The following is a 22,159-nucleotide window of genomic DNA, read 5'->3' as shown; positions in this document are numbered from 1 at the left end:
TAGCAGCTGTTCATAATATCTATGTGTTCGTGTCGAATTTACTTGCAGTCTCGTCCATTCATAACCGCTTTTGGTCCTGACCGGTCCTGACGTAAGGGAACCCAACACCTGCCTGCGTGCTCATGCGCAGGCGTAAAAAAGTTCGGTGGCGCTAGCTCCGCCGCTAGTCACCTTTTACCAGCGGAGAGGGAAGTCACGTTCGGGGGATTTAAAGAAAAACAAACTGGAGACAACGACAAAGAATTGAAGCGGTAGAACAAGGCCTGTGAGAAAGTCTGACTATCCTCTGTGTTGGGAAGAAAGTCAGTGTGCAGGGATTGGCCACGAGTGCGCGGAAGTTTGTGTTTACTGATGTTGTGGTAGCTAGCTGGTTGGCCCTGTTAGCTTGTTAGCGAGGAAGGTGCGCGCTGGTCGGACTGCTGGATATCAACATTTACAACTAGCCAAACTTAACAGACACGTTGCTGGTTACATCCTCTCATTTAAAAACTGTTTGGCAGATGTTGCGGCGACTTGCTGGTCTGGCTGTCAAACTCTTGTAACGGTAGTTTCGGGCCACAAGCTTTGAATCTTGTGGGGTCGCGTCAAACGCAAACAGCGCTCATACATAAAGAGAGAAAACGCACTTTAAGCCACGTTCTTACTGTTATAGATCTACTCGTGGCTATCTAACATCCGAGCTTCCCCTCGTCGCCGCTACGGATGACCTATCAGATCGATCAGTCTCGCAACGTTGGACCCGCGACCCGTCCTCCACATCGGACCTAGTTCATCGTCTTCGGTCGCGATGGGCCCCTTGTTCAGCTAGTACGACGCGTGGAAACAATCTGCAGCTCTCTAACCATGGGAGGATGTGTGGGGAGATACTGGGAAGGCTGGGAGGACTCACAGAGCCGAGGCTCGTCCAGGAACGGTGGACGAGGAGGTAAGACTCAAGTGTGTGTGTTTTGTGTGTATGTGTAGTTTAAAAGCTGTACTTCTTGCATCACAACTACATATACTTTCCTGGTATGTACTGTTATCCCAAGTCATGCTGCTTTGTCAGTTTAGTTGTGTTGACCCCTTGTGTATGTGCGCGCGTGTGTGACAACTGTCCAGATCTGCTTTATTGGATGTGTATTAGGTTGATTCACACCTTGTACACACTAAAATGCATATAATGTGCAATGAGCCTGTAAAGGTGGTCGAGAGGTGTTGTGTCCAGGTGTATTTCACTCCTGCATCAGACTTAAATGCATCTCAAGTGACCTCTTGTGATTGGGTTTCACCTCCTTGCTCACCTTTGTTTTTCTGTGGGGAAACTGGCTGCTGCTAAACAGAAGACTATTTGGTACTCTGGGTAGTCTTCATGCATGATTAGGGATTTATTTGCATTTACAATGCACTACATATCGTCTCCAACTCAAATCTGCATAGCCGCATGCTAGGACCAATGTGTGTACAAAGGTTTTGCTGATGCTGAAGCACCTGCTTTAATAAACTAAACAACAGCAAATTAAGCAGAAGAACTTTAACAGGTTTGCTATTTAGAGTTTTGGATAGGAAGTCAGATTTCTATTGCATTCTTACATAAAGTCAAATGCAATGCAGTTGCAGTTCACCTGTATGCTGTCTGGATTCAGCTCAAATACTGTATTAAGACCAGCACACTGGATATATGTGTGTGTTTGTCTTTGTGTTACTCACGTTGTGGGGATTTGCCTGCCTTATGGGGACAAAATGCAAGTCCCTATAAGGTAAGTCATTCAATTTTAGGGTGAAGCTCTGGGTTAGGTTTAGGCAAGTACTGGTTATGGTTAGGCAAGTCTCCAGGAAATGAATGTAAATCTATGTAATGAGCCCAAAAGTAATGGAAATATGACTGTGTGTGTGTATGCCCTTCTCCAGGGCAAACACCAGTCCACTGCTTTGTCTTGTGTTCTTTTCCTATTGTGCCAGTACACACACTGCGGAGTAACTCCCTTGTGCTGTTTTAAATTAAGCACCTAGGCAAACTGTGCTATCTGACCCACTCTCAGCACTGATTACTGCCAAATACACCTATGTTTACCTGGCATTGCATCTATAACAAGGGCGACAGTTTTCTCACCCAGCAATTTCAAGCCTCACACTTAATCCTGCAACGGTGAGCTTGTTGGGCCAACTGTTACCTTAAAAGTGCTAGTATGGTAACCTTGTGAACACCACATCACACTGCAGTTTTAAGCTGGAGCTGGCAACCAAGCAGGAGGTTGTGGTTACTTTAAATGGCAACACTGAGGCATAGGTTGCACTGATTCCCAAAGTTACTGATTTGCTGATTTATTCAGTTCAGGTCCATAAGTTACGTACCTTCCCGGAAGATAACATTCCTCTAAAGATAAACACTGGCCAGCTGCCACGTTTTGTTCCTTTACGCTTGTGTTTGATAGTGACAGACAGAATTTGGATTGCTGCTTCAGCTCTTAGCAAGAATAAATGTTATATTTACAACCAGACTAAACCAAGTGACGCAGGCGCCGCACAGCAGAACTGGCAGACGTTCTGAATTTCTGCATAGTTTCGACCCCAGACAACAGTGTCAATGATATTTAGCATGACCTTTTTTGTAAATTATGGTGTGACACATGTAAATGCTCGCTGTGTATTGGATGATTGGAGGCTTTTCGGACTTGGAGGTTAATGAATGTTGTCACAAAATCAGTTGGGATGGGAAACAACCTTTAGGAGCTTCCCAGATGTGGTGAAATCTCTGCTGAGGTCAATAAGTTTGTCAATTCTACCACGCATTCTGGCAGTCAAACAAACAGAGTTCAGCTCTGTCTCATCCAGCATATCCGAAGCATTGAAGATCCCTTTATAGTGACTGTTTAGGAATCTAATTGTCTGTTGTTCATTTGGATATAGGTTCTGTCCTCTTTGTTTCCTCCTCTTTGTACCAATGGAAAGTTTTTCAGTCAGTTTTTCTCCAGCACAAATTGTCTCCAGTTTACATCACAAAGACAGGACATTTTTCAGATTGACTCCAGCTTTGTTCATTACTATCACGGAAGTTTAAGTGGACTTGTTTGACCCGTGGCCACATGGCTGTATTCCAAAATGAACATCTGATATTAGTTTTTTCAGCACAATGTGACCTTCAAAATAATGTCTTTCTTCATCACCCGCCAAAGTGGCCGATGGATAGACTATTTAAAGTTAAAGCCGCCACAGCCAAGATTCCCCAGGCTTTGGCAGTGTCTCATGGTAATTTCCCACCCTGATTGGTATCAACAGGCACTCCCTTCTAGACCAGGCTTCGATCAAAAAGAACAAGTCACATCACGTCCTGCTGCTGCGTCATTGACTGGCTTCTCTAACGGGACTCTGCTTGACACACCCTCATACAGATGGCCACGTGAGAGGAAGAGGTCAAATACAATAGAGAGCTTATGTGATATCTCCCCATTTTCACAATGTGGGATAAATTCTTTCAGTTCTCACCAAGAAGTAAAGATTTTGTCCTAATTTTCTTTGGTTTCATCTGTCTGCACCTTAGAAATAAAAAGCCTCATGTGCATCCTCAAAGCAGGAATATACTTTGAAGTAAAAAAGCTTTTGCTGCTTTGTAACATCACATGATCACATTTTTTTAACAGCATTTTTCTCTAAGTAGTTGACAGTGTAGGACGACAGGAAATATGTAGCTATACAACAAAGCTCCATGGTCACATCTAAGGTGTTGGGGTTACTGGGAAGAAACAACAAACAAGATACAAGACTTGACATCAGTTAAAGAGTTATAGAGCTGCAGCCAGTATTCGATTGATCGATTTGTCATTTGACTGAAGATTAATTGGCAAAAATTCACTGTTTATACACAGAAATACAAACGACATCTTTTAAAGAAATTTAAGTCATATAAAAACGGTGTCATCATTACATAGTTCGTCCTCCAGAGAGTAAGTGCTGACAAATTGATTTTTTTTTCTAATCTCAAGCATAGTTTGAGATCTTCTGTCGAATTATCATCAAAGCGATTAAAGCTAAAGTAAGTCAAAAGTAAAGGTGAGCTCAACTCTATCGGAAAATTAGAGGTCAGCTAGCCCCTGGTAGCGTGCGTGGTAAACAGGTGTATGTGCTGTCTGAAAGATTTTGTGACAGGATAAATGGCACTTTATCCTGATCTGGTGAGAATGCTTTGAAAAGTAACATTATGGATGCTCCGCAGGACTTTGTGTTTGTACGAAGGCAGACTTTATCTGTGTTTGCAGAAAGCTGAATGCACCGTTGTGGTGATAAGATAACCAGCTACAAGGATGAGACCACATGTGCATGTGTGTGCGTTTGACTGCATGCGGGAGTGTATGTGCGTCCTGAGGAAATACAGTCATACGCAGGTTCAGTCTGTGTCCGGTTAAAGAGCGCACTTCCCCTCTGTCCACTGCTGATCTGCTCCAGCGCATGTTCACTGATGTCTGCTTTCAAAGAGGAACGCAGAAAACACCCCCCACACTTTTATTTCTCTCATGTCGGGGGAATGTGAGAGGCTGTTTAATGTCTTTACAGGGCCAACGCAACACCATGTTACAGCTGAACGTTCTTATTCCCAGAAGCAGCCATTCCTTGAACAGCCACCTATGGCTGTGAGGAGTGTTGTTTTGTTTGCGTCCAGACATACAGAGAGCAAAGAGAAACTTTGTTTATGACGCATTTCATTAACACTCATAAACACAACACACTTCGCCATAACCTCATCACATGGTTTTACGAGCCCAGCTGCATGAAAACACCCTGATATTGCTTCATGTGTCTGCAATGCATTGCTTCATGTCTTTGTTTTGGTGGGCTTGAGTAAGATTTGATACAATGGGGCCATTCGTTGAATCACTTCCTTTTGTTACTGCCTGCTTTTTACTTTTTTTTTCCCTAAAATGTAAAAACCTTTTCAGATTATTTCTTCCATTTGTTTGTGCAGTGTTTTGTAATAACACACATGTTTTTGGCAGGCGGTTTTATTCGGTATTTTCAGAGTTCAGCTCACTTTTTAGTTGCTCCAAGGACCCCTGATTACACTGTGTGAAAATACAAACATTATTTTCTGAGCTAACCCCATCTTTTGATGATTTTTGTCAAGCTTTAAAGTAAGGGTGTGCAATATTATATAATTCATGGTGATATTTCGTTACAGTTGGAGGGAGACAGCGCAGCAGCGATTATGAGTTGTAAACCAAGCAGACAAACTACACTGGCTCTGCATAGCAAAGCTGAATCTTTGGCAAGTTGTACTCCATATTTTGTCATATAATCACAAATATCGTGATATGATTTTAGGGCCATATCGCCCTCCCCCTACTTTAAAGTCCTTAGCTGCCTAGCATGTCAGCCCTCAGAAAAGTCCTATGTACAGTAGAGGTCATGTTGACTCAGTGTGTCACTAAGAGATAACCAGTCTGAGCCAGACCTCTTCTTAGGAAAGAGAAGTCATGAGTCAATACAGCAGTAGCTCACAGCACACTACAATGACATTGTTTTGCCAACTTTAATGATCTCACGAACAGAGGTTATTCTGTGATGCCCCATATATAGCAAGACATTTATTCACATCACATAATGGGATGTGTTAGTTAAGTTCCATAGATGAAACCACGTGCCCCAAACTGCATATCATCTGAACCTTATTAATACATACAAAATGACCAAGTGCACCATTATTTAGAGGAATATGTCTGGAAAAGTGCTGGAAAAGATCCCATTTCTTACAGAGAGTTACGTCAGATGATTGCTGCCTCTCGTCTGTACAATAGATACGAAACTACAACCTGTAGCTGGTTATCTTAAATATGAGCCTTCTAGTCTCACTCTGTGCGATGGTAACAAAATTCACCAGCCAGCACCTCTAAAGCTCCCACGTTAGCATATTATAACTCATTTGTTTAATCTGTACAATAACCAAGTGTAAACACTACAGCCTGACTGATACTGATATCTGCATTTGAGCAAAAAATCTGAAAAATACTTATTTGGATCCCTTTGGATGTTGTTGTTGTTTTTATAGTTTTTTTGTGACCAGGGTTTATACAGAACAGTGCGTTCTTAAAGAATCAAGTTGTCAGTGCTGGTGGATGAACTACAGTATGTAATGGAAGCCTAAATGAACTCACCAAGTCTGGCATTCCCGCGTAACTGATATCTGCAATAAGCTAATGTCTGGCCTATTTATCAGAACATATCTCGATACTGTCAGTGAATTGCTGATGTGTATATCCAGAAGATTGCGTCATAAGTACAGGCTTCACATGGTGGGTGCTAAAACTTCTTGTTTGAGAAGTTTCAGGAATTATAACAATTGTCTCTTTTCTATGATTACAAACTGGATTTGAATGTTTATTTGTGTTGGACAACAGAGATAATGATATCCTCAGAAAGTGTAGGTCACACTGAATCCTCTGTGGGGCGCACCTCACAGTTTGCAAACCTCTGGTACAGTCGGCTGTCTGTTCTGGGAACTGGTATAACTTGTAAATATGACCACCTCGCCTGTATTTTATGTGCATACATTTAGATATGTTGCAATATATGGACCGTATTAGGACAGATATTGAACTTTAAACCCCGTGAGACATATAGCCGCCACATGTCCACTGCTACTTTGGCTGAGTGGTAGTGAGGAAGTCCCTTTGCTTCACTTTGGGATTCACTCGGCTCCAAGTGCTAATCCAACACCACCCCGTGTCCTCCACATTACTCTAAGCCGCCTGCACTATAAATAATTTGTTTGAAAGAAATGCAACCTCTTGGATGTGTGCTGTCTCCTTTATACTCGTCTTCATTTTCCCTCCCTCCACTCCTCAGTGACTGACATCTCTGCCTCGCAGGCATTTGGAAATATAAGCTTGGCTGGTTTAGAACCTGTTTTTGACAAGTACTTAACGTGCTTTTTGACAACACAAACTCAAGTGGCTGGCAGCTGGGAACATTTACTGGTGTAGCACAGGACTTCATCACAGCCTGTTATGTAAAAGTACTACCCATGGTGGGACATGTTACACCAGCCAGCAGACAATTGCTGGTATTGTAAATTGCGGCGTCTTTGGCCGGTAAGCATAGCTTGCAGAATTGCTGGTGAATGTTCCGATGTGTGACTGTTGAATGGGGGTCAGAAATGATCCTGAGCTCACTGCTTGTGTGTGACCCTTGACCAATACAAGTGCTCGCCTGGCCTAGGTTTGCCATGTGTTAATATTGAATGGTGGGAAAAACAGGTAAGGTTACAAGTCACGGCAGATACAGTATAGGCTACAGATGCCTCATGTATATTGCAAACTCCGAATGACCTCCTAAATTTAGATTGGGATGGCATAGTGGGGTGGGGTGGGATGTTCTGTCTCTGGTGACGGCTAGCGTTTCTCTCTGCTGGCAGCTTTGTTGATGAGATGAAAGCACAGGATGTGAATTATATGGGAACATCACGCCACTCATTAATCACTGTGGGTGTTTTCTGCATTGTGGAAATCAGAGGGCCCGACCTGAATACTGAAGCATTTTGGATAAAAAAAAAACTCTAAACATTGGAAACTCCCTGTGTAGAAGTGTCAGATGCAATGCAAACTAGAATAGGATCCAACCATGTGCCACTGCTGTGTGACAACTTGTAACAAAAAAAAAACTCCTGTAGTTTCTGAGATATGGCTTGTCCTCAGGCCTCAGTCACTGTACTACACTCGTTGTGGACTGTTTTCAAATCAAAAGAAATCTCAGACCTTTTCACTAACTCTGCTGATCTTCCCTTGCTTCTCCCTCCCATCACAGGACGGAACGAGCCTCTGAAGAAAGACCGTCCCAAGTGGAAGAGCGACTATCCGATGACAGAGGGCCAGCTGCGGAGCAAGCGGGACGAGTTCTGGGACACGGCGCCGGCCTTCGAGGGCCGCAAGGAGATCTGGGACGCCCTGAAAGCTGCCGCTGTGGCCCTGGAGTGTAACGACCACGAGCTGGCCCAGGCTATAGTGGATGGAGCCAGTATCACCCTGCCACATGGTGAGGACAGAACGCCTATAGATCACAAAAGCACATGCACAGAATAACCCAGGGGCAACATCATTTTTTTCTTTGAACAGATTTAAATGGCAGCTTGTCCTGTTTTCTTCAACGCCCCTCTCCAGGTACTCTCGCAGAGTGTTACGACGAACTGGGGAACCGCTACCAGCTGCCCGTCTACTGCCTGGCTCCACCAGTCAACCTCATCTCAGAGCGCAGCGACGAGGACCCCAGCGACAGCCCCGAACCCCCTGTAGCACCCAAGAAGGAATTCCAGCTCAAGGTACTGTGACGAGCACAGCTCCTAAAGATACATACCCAGTGTTTTTTCTCATTTTGTTGGGTGTTAAGTGTCTCATCTTTGTATTAATACATACTCCACATTTTACCTGTGTCTGTGTTTGTCGCCTATTGCCAGTGTTAATTTTCACACTTCCTGTTCCTCGTAGGTACGGCTCTCCACGGGCAAGGACCTGCGCCTTAGCGCCAGCATGGCCGACACCATCGGGCAACTAAAGAAGCAGCTGCAGGCCCAGCACGACATCGACGCCACCCACCAGCGCTGGTTCTTCTCCGGGAAGCTGCTGACAGACAAGACGCGGCTGCAAGACACCAAGATCCAGAAGGACTTTGTCATCCAGGTCATCGTCAATCCGCAGGCGCTCCAAGCCCCCAAGCTGTCTCCCACCACCGCCGCCTCCTTGCCTGCATCTGAATAATTGAGGACACAGAGGACGGATGGAGGGGTGGTGCAGTGGGTCACGAGGAGGCTGACTCACACTAAAGGACCAGAAGTTCTTCCTATTGCTGGATGACTGTAGCTTTTTGAGAACAGCTACTGGTATCGAAATAAAATGGAACTACGGTGGTACAAAACTACTTTGGAGCAAAAATACGAGGGGGAAACTCAAAAGTGCTGCTTTCTTTCATCTACCATGTGTCATTGTATTTGCTGGGACTGCTGGGTTGTTATCTAAGTGAATCCAGTCACCACACTAACTCTGCACATCTTCGTCCACAAGTTCTTTGAACCATCTTGAATAAAAGCAGAACTTAAAATGCTGGCGTGCAGCCTTTCAACCACATACAGAGTGTGCACATCGCGCTGCACATGCAGGCTCTGCATCTGCCCTCGTGTCTGCACTAATGCTAACTAAGTGCCAATGGAAGAAATGCCGAGGCGTTTGTGTTGGTTCTAAAGCACATTTCAACTATGACTCCATGGACTCTGCACTGCAACCCTTTCTCCTCCGCAGAAACGGGAGGAGCCGGCGGAGAACGAGATACTGAACATTTCCTTTCTTTTTTTCCCCCCTTATTTCTTTTATTGAGGAAATAATGTAAACTGAGCTTTTTTGCACATTTGGAGATTATTACTATACTTTTGTGGTAGTTTGTGTGCCTTCTACAAGACAAAACAAAAAAGGGTTAATGTCCTGAATGACGCTAGTTTTACTGCTAGGCTAAGATTTCTGTATTTTTTTAGATTCAGGAAATCTTAGGTCAATCCAAGCTATAACTGCTGCCTTTTTTTTAACGATTTCAGAATTTCATCTTGCAGACAAACACCTGGTGTATGCATGCGTGCGTGCATGTGTGTGTGTATGCGTGTATGCGTGCGTGCGTGCATGTGTGTGTGTATGCGTGTATGCGTGCGTGTGTGCATGTATTGGCCCATATGATATATTTCAGTACGACGTAGCTCACAAGACTGTTTACCCGGTGTATAAATCATAGCTTTTCAGTCAGTCACATCATATTATCTGGGGAGGGAGGAATTCCCATGCAAAAATGATGGTCTTAACATTTTAGCATTATTGACCACTTAATACCCCTTGACCAGTAGGGGTCAGCAACGCCGCCCTGATATAGTCAGTTGCGTAGGGCTGGTTGTCCGTTTTTTCCACCACCTGATGAATGTAAATCCAGTATTCACTCGCCTTTTATGCTTGATGTGGTCCAGTACCTTCAAAGGAAAATATCTGTCCCATTTGATCGCTCGATGTTTGGCTTTCGTCACCAGCATAGCTAGGAGTCTATATGGAGCGGTGAATAGAAGCAATGAGCTGGAGGCCGCAAAAAGCTTTAGACTTTGGTGTTAAATCGGCAGTATCCAGCTGCATTGTGGGAAATATAAGAGCCAGTTTTTTGGAGCTTGACCCCATATAAGGGACTAAAAGTTTTCGGCCTCGACTGCTTCTATTTTCTTCATTGTTTCTTTAAATCTCTCTCTCACATGTCCTCACAAGTTAATGGAAGTTAAGTTTGTTTTATTTGACCTGGACATAACAACAGCATTGGGACAGCACATACGATTAGCACAAGCACCAGGTGCACTGCACTGTTTGTAGTGAAAGGCTGATTTTACAACATCTGTCCACAAGAGGCTTTTTTAGAAGTTAAAACAGAAAGAAGAGAAGAAAATAAAGACGGGTACTAAAACAATACAGGTATACAACAATAAAATGATACAAATGCAGGTGTGTCTGTACAGAGGTATGAGAGCAGTGCTGCTTCTCTTTTAGCCAATAAAAACACTGAAATTGCTGGAGCGCCGGTGTCTCAAACATGTAGCCATCTAAAAATAAGCTTTCGAAACTGAACTGAACAGTGGTGCCACCTCATGGGTTTTCTGTCCGTCATCTTTATCGTCCGGATATGTAGCGACGTGATTGTGACCAGGATGTGCTGCAGTACGTTAGGTGTGAGGACAGCTGATCCTTTCCGATGAGCCTGAATCAGTTCAGATTGAACTTCTCGCAAATATACCGAGGGGACAGAAACATGTCGGCCACAAACACATTTGACTTGAGTTTCTGCTGGACGTTGAAGTTCCTGTTAGGCCAGTAGGAACACTGTGGCTACATTCACACTGCAGCTCAAATCGCAAACTTTAGTTATTGTGTCTTTTGAGGGCTCCTCTCAGTTTAGTGCATATATATATGTGGAGGCAATCAAAGCTGGAATGAATTTGTATCAGTAACTGAAGACCTTCAGAAATTAAACCACTGCTGAATGCTTTTGTTAAATACCACTGATTTTATAGCACTGGATCATTTGAAAACAATCTAAATGGTTTGGATTACCCTGTTTCATGTTTCTACTAAAGTCATTCAAAGTTTTGACATTTTGAAGATGTGCAGTGTTTCGGGGGGAGCGGGCTTTCACACATCCAGATACATAGAATACAGGGGTTTTTTTTCTTATTCATGCTAGCAGCGTGGCTCTGTTGGGTGATCAGTGGTCCAGACTGAAAGATCTGTGTCAAACATTTGATGGATTTGATCACTTTGGTGATCCATCATCACATCCAGTATATCCAAGTACTTTGGTTTATGAGCAGATACTTGTAAACTAATGCCACCCCCATCAGCCTCAGCTGTACTTAATGTTAGTACAAATTAGCTCATTTTTAATGCTAAAAGCTAAGATGGTGAAAAGAAACTCTATACCTGCGGAACATCAGCAGGTTGATGTCATCAATGTGAACATGTTAGCAAGCAGACGTTAGCATTTAGCTCACAGCTTCGCTCTGCAGAGCTGCTGGCATGCCTTGTTAAATCTGCAAAATGACAAATTGAATTTCTTGAATATTTATTTTAAATATTGAACACTATTTTTTTTATCTCGCTATATGTCTGTCATTGTGAACCCTTTATAAAGTACACGAATAAAAATCACATTTTTGAAACTGTACAACTTGAACTCACTGCTAGATATTTCAAAACTTGAGGGGAATTCAAACCTGACGAGGAGAGGCAAAGATACAAAAATGCCTTTGCTGTGCCTCCTTCCATCGCTGTGACTTCCAGGTCATGCTCGTGTCACATTTGGGTTACATCCCAGAATAGATATTCAGGCAGGTCAGGGTTGAGAATGGAGACCTGCTTTGTGAATGTAGCCTGTATTGAATGTGTGAGTGTGAGTGTGTGTGTGTTTTCATGGCAGAATACTTACTATATAGTATTTTTTTGTTTTTTTCCGACCTACTAGCCTGTAGCCCGACATGCATCGTTTTCATTCACCGCTCCTGATGGAGGGAATAAAACTGCACCATCAGTGTGAAGCCTAACTGAGCCACAGCTCACCACATCAAGAAAAAAAGAGAGTTTCATCTTCTTCTCTATCCAGTCTCAGATAATCACCCTTTTTGGTTATTTCCAGGTGTTTTTTTTGTTGCCTTTCTTTTACCAATGGTTCTTCTGGGGATGTTTCTTAATGTATGCAAACTTGAATAAGCATTTTGTTCTGTATGTGCAATACAATAGACATAGACCTCATATCATTTTTGTTTTGTTCTTCTCACTACAGACTTCATGGAGCACCAGCTACAAGTATTGTTAAAGAAATGTCAGCCCAGGTACAAGCCTGCTATCATCTGATGCCTCTTTTCAGCTGTTTCAAATGTTTGTCACTTTGAGATTGTATTCTAAGCTGTCGTCTCGACCCCTCACATGGGCTCTCACCTTTTCACAGAGTAAATATTGAAACATTAAAAATGCCTACACAACTTGTCCCTCCTGGTGTCCGTTTACGTCTCAGGTGTGAAGGTTAGCGTGTCACTGAGCCTCGGGCTGGGGGGGGGAAAGCTCTGCCGACGACTTCATCGATAGCGTCTCCTGTTACGGCGTCCTTGCTGAAGTGAGCCGTGGGTGGGTGTGTGTCTTCTGACTAACGTGTCCCTGTGCCTGTCCTGAGTTTGAACTCACTAACAAGCCGTGGCCATTGTTTCACGTTGAACTACAAGGTACAACATATTAGTACAATGGAAAAGGGTTAAGGGAACTTCCTCTAGTTGGAACCTGCAGAGAAGTCCAGAAGGAACCCCTTCATAGAAAGCTGTAGCATTTACCAAAAGAAGTAGCCAGATGCATATTCTCCGCCAGTTAAACACAGTCTGCACAGTCCTTAGAGGGGGTCTGATCAGGCAAGACCCTCACCTGTGTGGGTCTGCAGGGCCTTTAGAAGTCCACTCCATAACACAGCCTTGAAATTCACTAGTTTGTTCTAATGGAATGTGCAATAAATGCTCGTCTCCAGCCTGAGTGCACATCAGAGACTTCTACATCTGCTTATGATTGGTGATCAACAAGGTCGCAGTGCTGGTCAGATTCCCTTTCAGCATATCACACTGAAAATCCGACTCAGACACAGACGTTCAACCTCCAGTTAATAGTTAATAAGAAAGATCATTTTCTTCCCTGAAGTGTTTTCTCATCCTACTTATTCATTTGTCAACCTTGTACGTTAAGGATATGTTATATTCCAGACACTCGTGCTGGATAAGTCCCAGTTTGAGCCCCCTGATGCCAAAAGTTGGACCTCTCTTTTTAATTAAAACTAAAGGAACTTTTTTAAGAGTCCCAATTTCAGGCATTTGGAGAAATAGGAGGCATCTCTGACCACATCTTCCTCAATTTTGGTCACATGTAACAGGCTGCCCACGTGTCGTCAAGCACATGTTTTTTATGGTACACAGAGGGAAGTGAAGTTGCATTTAAAGTTGGTTATTAAGCTGGTTATACAAGCCATAACACTCCAGGAATGTTTATTTTAAACTTATGTAAGATACAATAGCACTCCATGCATCCTTTCTCTGCTTTAAAACTCAAAAGAGGGCACTGCAGTTAAATAAAGCTGTCACACAAATACAGCCATACAGCACTGAGAGGAGAGAAATCTCATGTGTTTTTCAGGTGTTCCCTCACAATGTGTCTGTACTCAGTCCAAACAAAAATGACAAACTCAAGTCATCACAATCATGAGTGATGCCCACAGTTTCTTTTACGCTCGTTCCTCTATGTGCTGCTTTCATTTTCATCATGTTTTTAAACTGTTGAATAAAATTTAGTGTGGAAAAAAAGCTTATATAGCAATTCTTCTTTTTCCTCCATTGATTTAATAAAGGCTGAAATGGGTTAACATGAACCATAAAGGGGCAAATGTGTGATTCAGCAAGTGTCCATACAAGAGAAAGATGTTTATCTTGACCACAAGATGGTGCTCTGCTCCTGTGCAAATCCTCAGGCTTCCAGGGCCTGGGACACACAGCCATGATCACATGATCGGTTACAGTATGTGTGTTCCTTGAAAGCAGCGTCGCATTCACAAAGACAAACCTGCATCTTTACTGAAGGGTTTGAAAAGGAAATTTAAGGACACAAGCTGAGAACGTTGCTCTTACGTTCCCCAGAATGCATTTTTAACCCTTCAAAATAACGGTGTGGACATGATCATTGCAATCGAAGGTGGCTTCATGGCCATATAAACGGTCTGGATGTGTTCAACTGTCATAGTAGCTGAAGTCTCGCGTCACTGTAATGTCTCAGCACATCATTTCCCAGCAGCCACCTGTCAATCAAACAGCGTGGTTGGGAAGGTAAGGGTCTCTCGAGAATGTTCTCCTGATCTGAGTTTGAGTTTCTGTAGGTGGCGCTCCCTCCACCTACAGAACTACAACTTCTGCTGAACTCGGTGGTTATGCGGTAATGATATTGTTCATTTTCAACGAGCTGTAAAAATGCATCATTTCTGTTCTTTGAGGCCTTCAAAGGCCGCTGGACATCAGCGTCAGCAGCAGATAATGGAGCCACTGTGCTCAGGTTTACGCTTTATTTTGTCGTAGTAAATAGCCGATTGAGGTATTTCCTTGCTGGTACTTTACTTTGTAAAACAGCGGCCATTATTACTGTCGTGCTGCATCATTTTGCAGCAGCTAACATCATTTTCTCAGCACACGGAGAGGGAACTTTTCAGGCAGTACAACTCTCTTTCTCTTTCTCACTCTGCAAATGCAGTCAGCACAGGGTCTCCGGAGGGTTGTGGTGCACCGGGCCTGGAAAAAGCCCCTATTGACGGTGGAATTTCACAGGGAGCGCTGTGTTTGTGGTCACTCGCCCAGTCAGCCTTATTCTAAACACTCTTCCCCCCTCTGACAGACCCAGGATGACCCTGACGCCACAGCAGAGACCTCGGTGGGTTTGGACATAACATTGTCCCATGCTTGGATGTTAATTTGACTTTGGACCTCGGTCAGTATGAAACCCCCACATGATGTGTGTGTCTAATTTTCTTTCCTCTGCCTCTTTTCTATGTGCAGCGAAACCTCCCGAGTGGACACCATAAAAGTTTTACACTAATCTTCCCCAATAAACTGCAAGACTGAAATTTTAGGCTTTAAAATACAGCGTTCAGAAACACCAACTGGCACAGCGAGGCCAAGATTTACTCCCTCTCTTTATTCTCCCTTTTTTGTTGTTGTTGTGTGCCATTTACTGCATTGAATGCATCATTTTGTTTTGGGACTTATTGCTGATTTCCTAGACTGAAGCACTGTTGGCCCTTTCTTGTGAACTCCTCTGGTTCAGCCTTGTGGTTAAAAAGCCGTAGAAAATACGCCTGGCTTACTTTGCACTTAAATCTCCCAAAAAAGACAAAACAAACCCAGCTTGTCACACTGAATCACAAAGTAAAGCTACAACGCTGTTGCAAGTGAAATTGGGTTGTCAGTGTAGTGGTCAGTCTGCCCCACAGGAAGTGGTGAATCAAACCCGTCCAGAGAAAGCTGGCGTGGCCAGCAAACCTCCTGCATCGCTGCCCCCAGTGGACGTACAGTAAGCATTACGTTGCCTTCAGAGTTGGAAATTCCCAACTTATAGGCTGTAATTACAGCTGCTGTGGGTTCCACTCCTGCTGGCCGTTAGCTTGCTGTTCAAAAGCTAATGCTAAAGCTTACTGTCAGTGGTACTAGCGCCGGCACTGTCTGTGCTAGTTAGCCCTGTGCTAGCCCCACAGTGGACAAACAGTAAGCATTACATTGCCTTCAAAGTTGGAAACTCCCAATTTATAGGTCATAACTACAACTTATGTGGGTCATTAGAGTATCATACAAGACGTTATGCTGAAGCTAATTGTCAGCAGGAGTGTGCTAACCAGCGCTGTCTCCGCTAATTAGCACATTAGCACAAACTGACGGTGGTAGCACAATTTGAGAAGGGTCCAACTCCTTAAAGTTGGTCATCTAATGTGTCGTCTAACTGTGATGTCTTGGAGCGCTGATGTGAATTTCCCCATTAGAAGTGTGATTTCCTACTATCCAGAGACCCAGGAAAGCACCAAAAGGACACTAAAGTCAGTTTACTGAAAGTAAATCATATGATGTCAGGGTGATGAAACACTCTTGCTGCTACTTGTGCAACCCCGCTAAGTAAATATTTTGACACAAACTCTGTAAGTTGTGTAAAATCTCGATTTGATTTGGCTGTGTTGTGACTGGGAGAAGAAGAATAAATTAGCTGTGTTGAGTATGTTTGGTGGAACTTCCATTTCCAAATACGCTTTGTCTCAGAACTGCAAAATGTTCCGACACACGTTGGTAATGCCTTGAGCGGGAGCACAGATTTGTTTTCTCATGCATCCTCCTCGTTGCAGCTCCTGGATCAGCGTCTCGCTCTTGCCGTTATGTCTGCCGATCCTTTTTGGCGCGGCGTGTACGTGGTGTTAGTGAACCTGCAGTAAATCTCCTCCGCTGATTTACAGGAACTCGAGGTCGTTCATGAGTCATCAGGATGTTTATGAGAGGAGCGTGTGCTGCCCTCGGCCGGATAAATGCAGGAGATTGTTATGCAAAGCAGGCCGTTGTCCAGAATAACAGAGGACTCTAACCAGAATAGATGAAGGAGTAAAATCCTCTCAGCACAGGGATGAGAGGCTAGTGTGTGTGTGTGTGTGGGTGTGGGTGTGGGCAGGCATACAGTGAGCCGGTAGGGACGCTAATCTAATCCCTGGATTCCTGCTCTCACCGGACTCTCATCCACTTACCTAATTCTCACCCGGCGCACACCTAAACCTCACCTAATACAGTGGTGTGAGCGCGAGTCATTTAATGCCTTCCACCGTAAACTACAACTGTAAACCTGGTCACCCCATGGTCCGACAGGCCACGTCACAGCGCCCAGTGGGAGCAGAGCCAATGGAAGGTGTTGCAGGCCCGGGCAGGTTTCCAAGGCTTAGCACGGCGGGAAGGTGTGTGTGTGGGGGTGGGGGGTGCGTTTGACAGGTTAAAGGTCCGAGGGTTAATACGAGCCAACCTGTTGTGTTGTCAACATGGAGCGAGGAACGAGCTCGAAACAGTCATTTTCAATCAGAGTGGCAGAAATTGTATCGCTTCAGGTGAGAGAGGGAAAAAGCGTCTTTAACCGGTGTGAGATTCATGCAAAACAAAGTCGTCACCAACATCGAAATCATATTTATTATCCTGAATGTTTGTTATTTTCAACCTTGTTCCATTTTTCCTTCTTGGAACTGAACAGTTTCTAAACTGAAACGGGAGAATCGTCAGTTGAGCTGATCATGACACGTACGCAAAGGGTCGCGAAGCAAAAATGCTCTGATCCGCCTCACAATCAGGCAACTGTGGCAAGAAATCCACTTCTAAAACAAAGTCGTTCGCCTTGTTTCCCCTTTAACGCTTCACGGACGCCAACGTTTCAGTTCTTGGAGTCCCTGTAAGTCTGACTTGAAGAACTTTTACGTAGCTAATTGTGTACTAGTCGATACTATTGCAAGTATATGTCCTGTTTAGATCAAAGCGTAAAGGATGGCCAACATATCTCATATTTGATTGATATTTTCTGTTAAATAAAGCTGTAACCTAGGTAGATTATAATAGCATAGCAATAGTTTAATAAAAATAGCACAGTATAGCTCAAATGCTGATCACATTAGACTAAATGACTAAAGGTAAGTGTTTCCACTCTCTCTGACCTGCAGGACTTCTACTATTCTCTGTGTACGCATGTATACATTCAACAAAGCCACATCTACATGTAAAGGCTTGACATTTAAGCTGTTAACATATTGCTTGACCTCCTAAAATCGTCATTTTAGCAACTTTTTCTAACAGATTGAGACGCCTTCCAGTGTATACAGTTCAACACTACTACCTCTCTAAGTTTTAATGGTGGAACCCATTTGAGTGAATCACTCTATATTGTCAGTATCACCTGCGCAGAGCAGATGCATTTTCATTGCTGGTGTTTTTGTTCCTGTCCAGGTCTGCACTGTACTGAGTTAACACTGAGACACAAACCCAATTAACTGCACTCTGTGTCCAGGATCAAAACACTGACCAGACAGCCTCTTCATCTGCCAGAGCCAGGACACCAGGTCCAGGTCTGAGACCTACACTGGCCATTAACCCCCCGCAAAGCTGGCCAAGTGTGCCAGCCAAACACACACGCACACACACACACGCAGACTTCCTCCAGGTGAAACACTGATTAAATCCCCCAGAGCCAAAGCAACCATCTCCTCATTTCCAATCCCTGCCCTGCAGCCAATCAGGAGGCTTCTGGGCAGCTCCATGCTGATCAGCAGACTGTCTGCACCAGACTGTAGCTCAGGAGAATCTCCCGATGTTCTACAGGGTATTAGACGCTGATATGAGCTCTATCAAAGGCAGATTCTCCCACAGCGGAGGGGAAAAGTGAATCGGCCGCCTGGGCCTCTGACTGGAAGGACGCAGGTGTGGTGTCATACCACACCAAGCAAGACTGTAGCAGCAAAAACCCCTCAGTGCTCTGAACATCAGCATTTTCTGAAGTCCAGCCTACCAGTAGCTTTTAAATATTCAAATCCCTTTTCATAATTTCCAGGAAGCCTCTCATTTCCGTGTGGTCTAAAATAAAAACATCATGCGGAGAACAGAAACATGCTCCAGAAAACCAATCCATCTCACTTAACATCACGTCTGCTTTTCTGTTTTGTTGCGTTATTATTGAACGGTAACGCAGATGCAAGTATGGAAAGAATCCCGGCGCGATGCGTCTGCGCGCCGGAGGGGGAAGCTGCAACTGAGGCCGAGCCCGGAGCCTGCGTCCAACACAGCAATCCCTGTAAATCTTTTTAAGAATATACCAAACCAAAATTATTGCTTTCATTCGTTGCAGGCCGGGCTCGATTTCCTGACAATAGAGCTCCTGCGTACGAAGCTGTGCGGCGGCTCATACCCTGGATGCTGGAGCTTTGTACCAGAATTTGAATTTGCCGCATTGTTTATCTGGTATTGGTGTCTGCTTTTAACCTCATTACCAAGAAATAAAGAAAAGAATCTCAGATTTATCTGTTTGCTTTTCCCCTTTCTTGTATTTTTTGGGCTGCACTTTATGAAAGTGTCATATAAATAAGCTTTATTACTGTGGTGTAATGACTCGGCTAAAGTGTTACTCAAGTCATCCTGGCCTCCCTGTCAGTGAACCAGACAGCGATGAATCCGGTTATTTTCTTCCTCGCATAAATCAGTTGGTTGTGACAGAAGAGGGGCAGTTACATTCTTGATTGAAACACACACACACACACACACACACACACACACTCTTAATATAGCATAATTACCGCTGGCCTACATAACGCTCCATCCAAACCACATGACATGACAGGATAGTGGAAAAATGACAATTTATGTCACTAGATTTGGTCCTATCAGGTTGCACAGCTGTTTGTTTTCTTTCTGTGGTCGGCGATGGCATCTGCAGCACTGAGGAAAAATTCATGCTCATGAAGCTTGATGCAGATGGGGTTTCTCAGTCATGCAATGTTGGGATAGTTTTGCTAAAAGGCTTAGTCATACCGGTAAAATGGAGTCTCAGCGAGACGGAGGATTTGGGTCACTCCCTGAGTTACTTGCGACTGACCTGCTTGTGCTTGAATTGAGAGAACGCAGTCAAACTGTGCATTTGACTGAGGCGTCGTGCTTTGTTCGCTCTGGGAGGTTGTTTTATTTTAAACAGAATCAGTGCTGGTTCCTGTTCTGACACGGTAACATCAGGTTAAACACCAGTTGAGCAGACACTGCATTACTCCATCACACATTTAAAGGAGCAATTCAACATTTTAGGAAATACACTTTTTCAGTTTCTTGCTGAGAGTTAGATGAGATATCGATATATCTCTGTCAAGGTTGTACAATAAATATAGGACTCATGCTCCTGCTCAATTCTGATTGGCTGCTGGGTGTCCATTAATTCCTGATATCCACCAGCACATTAACGAGCTAGCATCTAACTATTACAACAACAGTGACTTCAAAACTTTGTTTATCCTGTTTGGAGAATGTGAGAACAAGAGGCACAGGGAGACAACACCTGGAGAATTAAATAAATACAAGATGACAAACATGAGATCAACACACACACACACAAAAAAAAACCCAACACAAAATGCACTGAAAGACTTTGTTGCACAAAAATGGTCTTAATTCTTTTTCTTTAGCGAGGTGTCCATCATCCGTGGAGACAACCGTCCCACTCGCCGGCCTCCACGTCATCCGTTAATGCCTGATAATGGACACCTCGTTAGGCATTGTCCCATACATAAACGGAGTGTCTGCTGGTTGCCTGGTAACCTCACAGTAACATCCGGACTCCAGGAAGTCACTGCACCCGGCACACGACCCCTCTTAAAACCAATATAATGTCTTAATTAGTGAGCTTTAGTGTAACCAGGATGTGGATTTTGTCATTTGTGGACAGAGCCAGGCTAGCTGTTTCCCCCTGTTCCCAGCCTTTACGCTAAGCTACGCTAAGTTTTCCACCTGTTACCGGTGAGGCGGGAATGAGATTACAGCGCGGCCTCAGGCCTGAACAACACAGCCTGTATTTGTTTCTGTCAAACAGTAGATTCTCTCACTGAACAGCACCAACAGGGGCAGATTAGGGTGGCTCCACCCACGAATGATAAGGTAGTCATTGTAAGTGTTAGAGCACTTATATAATATCTTGTGTGTTAGGATTTCTGCGTGGTTCAGCGTTATTTTCCCAGCGGGCTGCAGGCTTTAGTGTGGTTTGACATCATGTGCCCTGCGTTGTGTACTTTCCATGCAGTCATACCACACCTCCACTTTCTGTTCAGTTTGTGGTTGTTTTTGACTGTAAATATCAATTGTGTCACTTAAATGCAGCACTCCATCTTTGTCTGTCTGTCATTGCACCTCCCTGCTCCCTCCTCTTACGATGACAGCTCTGGACCAAAATTGGTACAATTGAAACCAGTTGCATTTCCCACTAAGCATTACTTTGGTCCCATAACCCTTGTTTCAGCAGCACATAAATAATTACATTTCTTCTCTACGACACAAGGGATGGCTGCAACCAAAACACAGTTGGTTAAACATGGTTGAAGCAATCACAGAAACAGGCTCTTCACTGCATCCACAACTGGATTACAGCAGTCGAACGCCAGATGAAGTTTCACGAGGCAGAGAGTTCCCCTCCATTTACTCTCTATGAGAAATAGATAAGCATGATAATGGGACATGGGGATTTATTTGCAAACCAGGTCTGTGAAATAGAGTTTGCGCGTGAGCACGTTTGTGGGATGAGAACAAACTGAGTGAGGCGAAATGCTGCAGACTGCAGGTGTGCATGGCCGCCCTGCTTTCGGGACTGTATGAAAGTTACTGGGCAGGGGGGCAGAAAAGGGGGGGGGGTTGTTTATTTATGGATTAATTTTGTTTAAGGGAGGGTGGTCACATTTTTTATTGAGATCGGGGATGAGGCAAGAAAAACTATGGGGTTTAAGCCCCTCAACAGCGTGACTGTCGGTATGTTTAAAGTGCCGTTGGCTGGAAATTGTGACATTAAAACATTAAGGTAACAACAAGAGTCTTAAATTTTGTATGTACTTTTATTTATTAATATTGTAACAAACTGGAGGGGGGCCTTGCTTTCTTATAAAATGAAGCATACAGTTCAGCCCCCCTCCCCACCCCAATAACTTTCACAGTTATACCAGACTGTTGGCTGTCCTGTCTCACATAATAGCTGTTATTAAGCACATTTGAAAAGATATTTTCTCCACTCCTATGTTTATAGTTTAGGCCTACGTTTAAGAAGAGAGAGTCCAAATCAGGTCTTCACACACACCCTCGAGAAACAGCTCTCATTGTGTACTCCTTGTATTTAACCCCCCCCCCCCTTTAAACCTCCCTTTGTACCGGCTCTTTCTTATTTCTCTTGAGCCCTGCGAACCAGCTCCATATGTGTGTGCATGCGTGTGTGTGTGTGTGCGTGTGTGCACGCATGTGTGTGGGAGTCAAGCTGTGATCTCTGTTTATCTTTCTTGTTCTTCCCACTTCCTGGTCAGGGGGCTGCACAGTAATAAA

The 22,159-nt window shown here is 44.0% G+C and overlaps 1 protein-coding gene across 1 annotated transcript; it reads left to right on the top strand.

Moving 5' to 3' along the window:
- The first annotated feature begins 178 nt into the window (after nucleotides 1-178).
- Nucleotides 179-13,767, top strand: ubtd1b (ubiquitin domain containing 1b). Its single transcript, XM_041963462.1, has 4 exons — nucleotides 179-925; nucleotides 7,771-7,998; nucleotides 8,124-8,281; nucleotides 8,448-13,767. The coding sequence occupies exons 1-4, from the start codon at nucleotides 844-846 to the stop codon at nucleotides 8,715-8,717; spliced, it is 738 nt and encodes a 245-aa protein (XP_041819396.1). The 5' UTR covers nucleotides 179-843; the 3' UTR covers nucleotides 8,718-13,767.
- The last annotated feature ends 8,392 nt before the right edge of the window (nucleotides 13,768-22,159 follow it).

This window comes from Chelmon rostratus, chromosome 21 (assembly GCF_017976325.1).
Source record: "Chelmon rostratus isolate fCheRos1 chromosome 21, fCheRos1.pri, whole genome shotgun sequence".
NCBI classification, from domain to species: Eukaryota; Metazoa; Chordata; class Actinopteri; order Chaetodontiformes; family Chaetodontidae; genus Chelmon; species Chelmon rostratus.
This window is presented reverse-complemented; position numbering and strand designations above follow the sequence as displayed.

What these genes read in the sequence shown, in the direction of transcription:
- ubtd1b (XM_041963462.1), top strand. Translation starts at nt 844, where the DNA reads ATGGGAGGATGTGTGGGGAGATACTGGGAAGGCTGGGAGGACTCACAG. An exon ending in CAGGAACGGTGGACGAGGAG is followed by an intron (nt 926 to 7,770) that starts GTAAGACTCAAG and finishes CTCCCATCACAG; the next exon opens with GACGGAACGAGCCTCTGAAG. An exon ending in CAGTATCACCCTGCCACATG is followed by an intron (nt 7,999 to 8,123) that starts GTGAGGACAGAA and finishes GCCCCTCTCCAG; the next exon opens with GTACTCTCGCAGAGTGTTAC.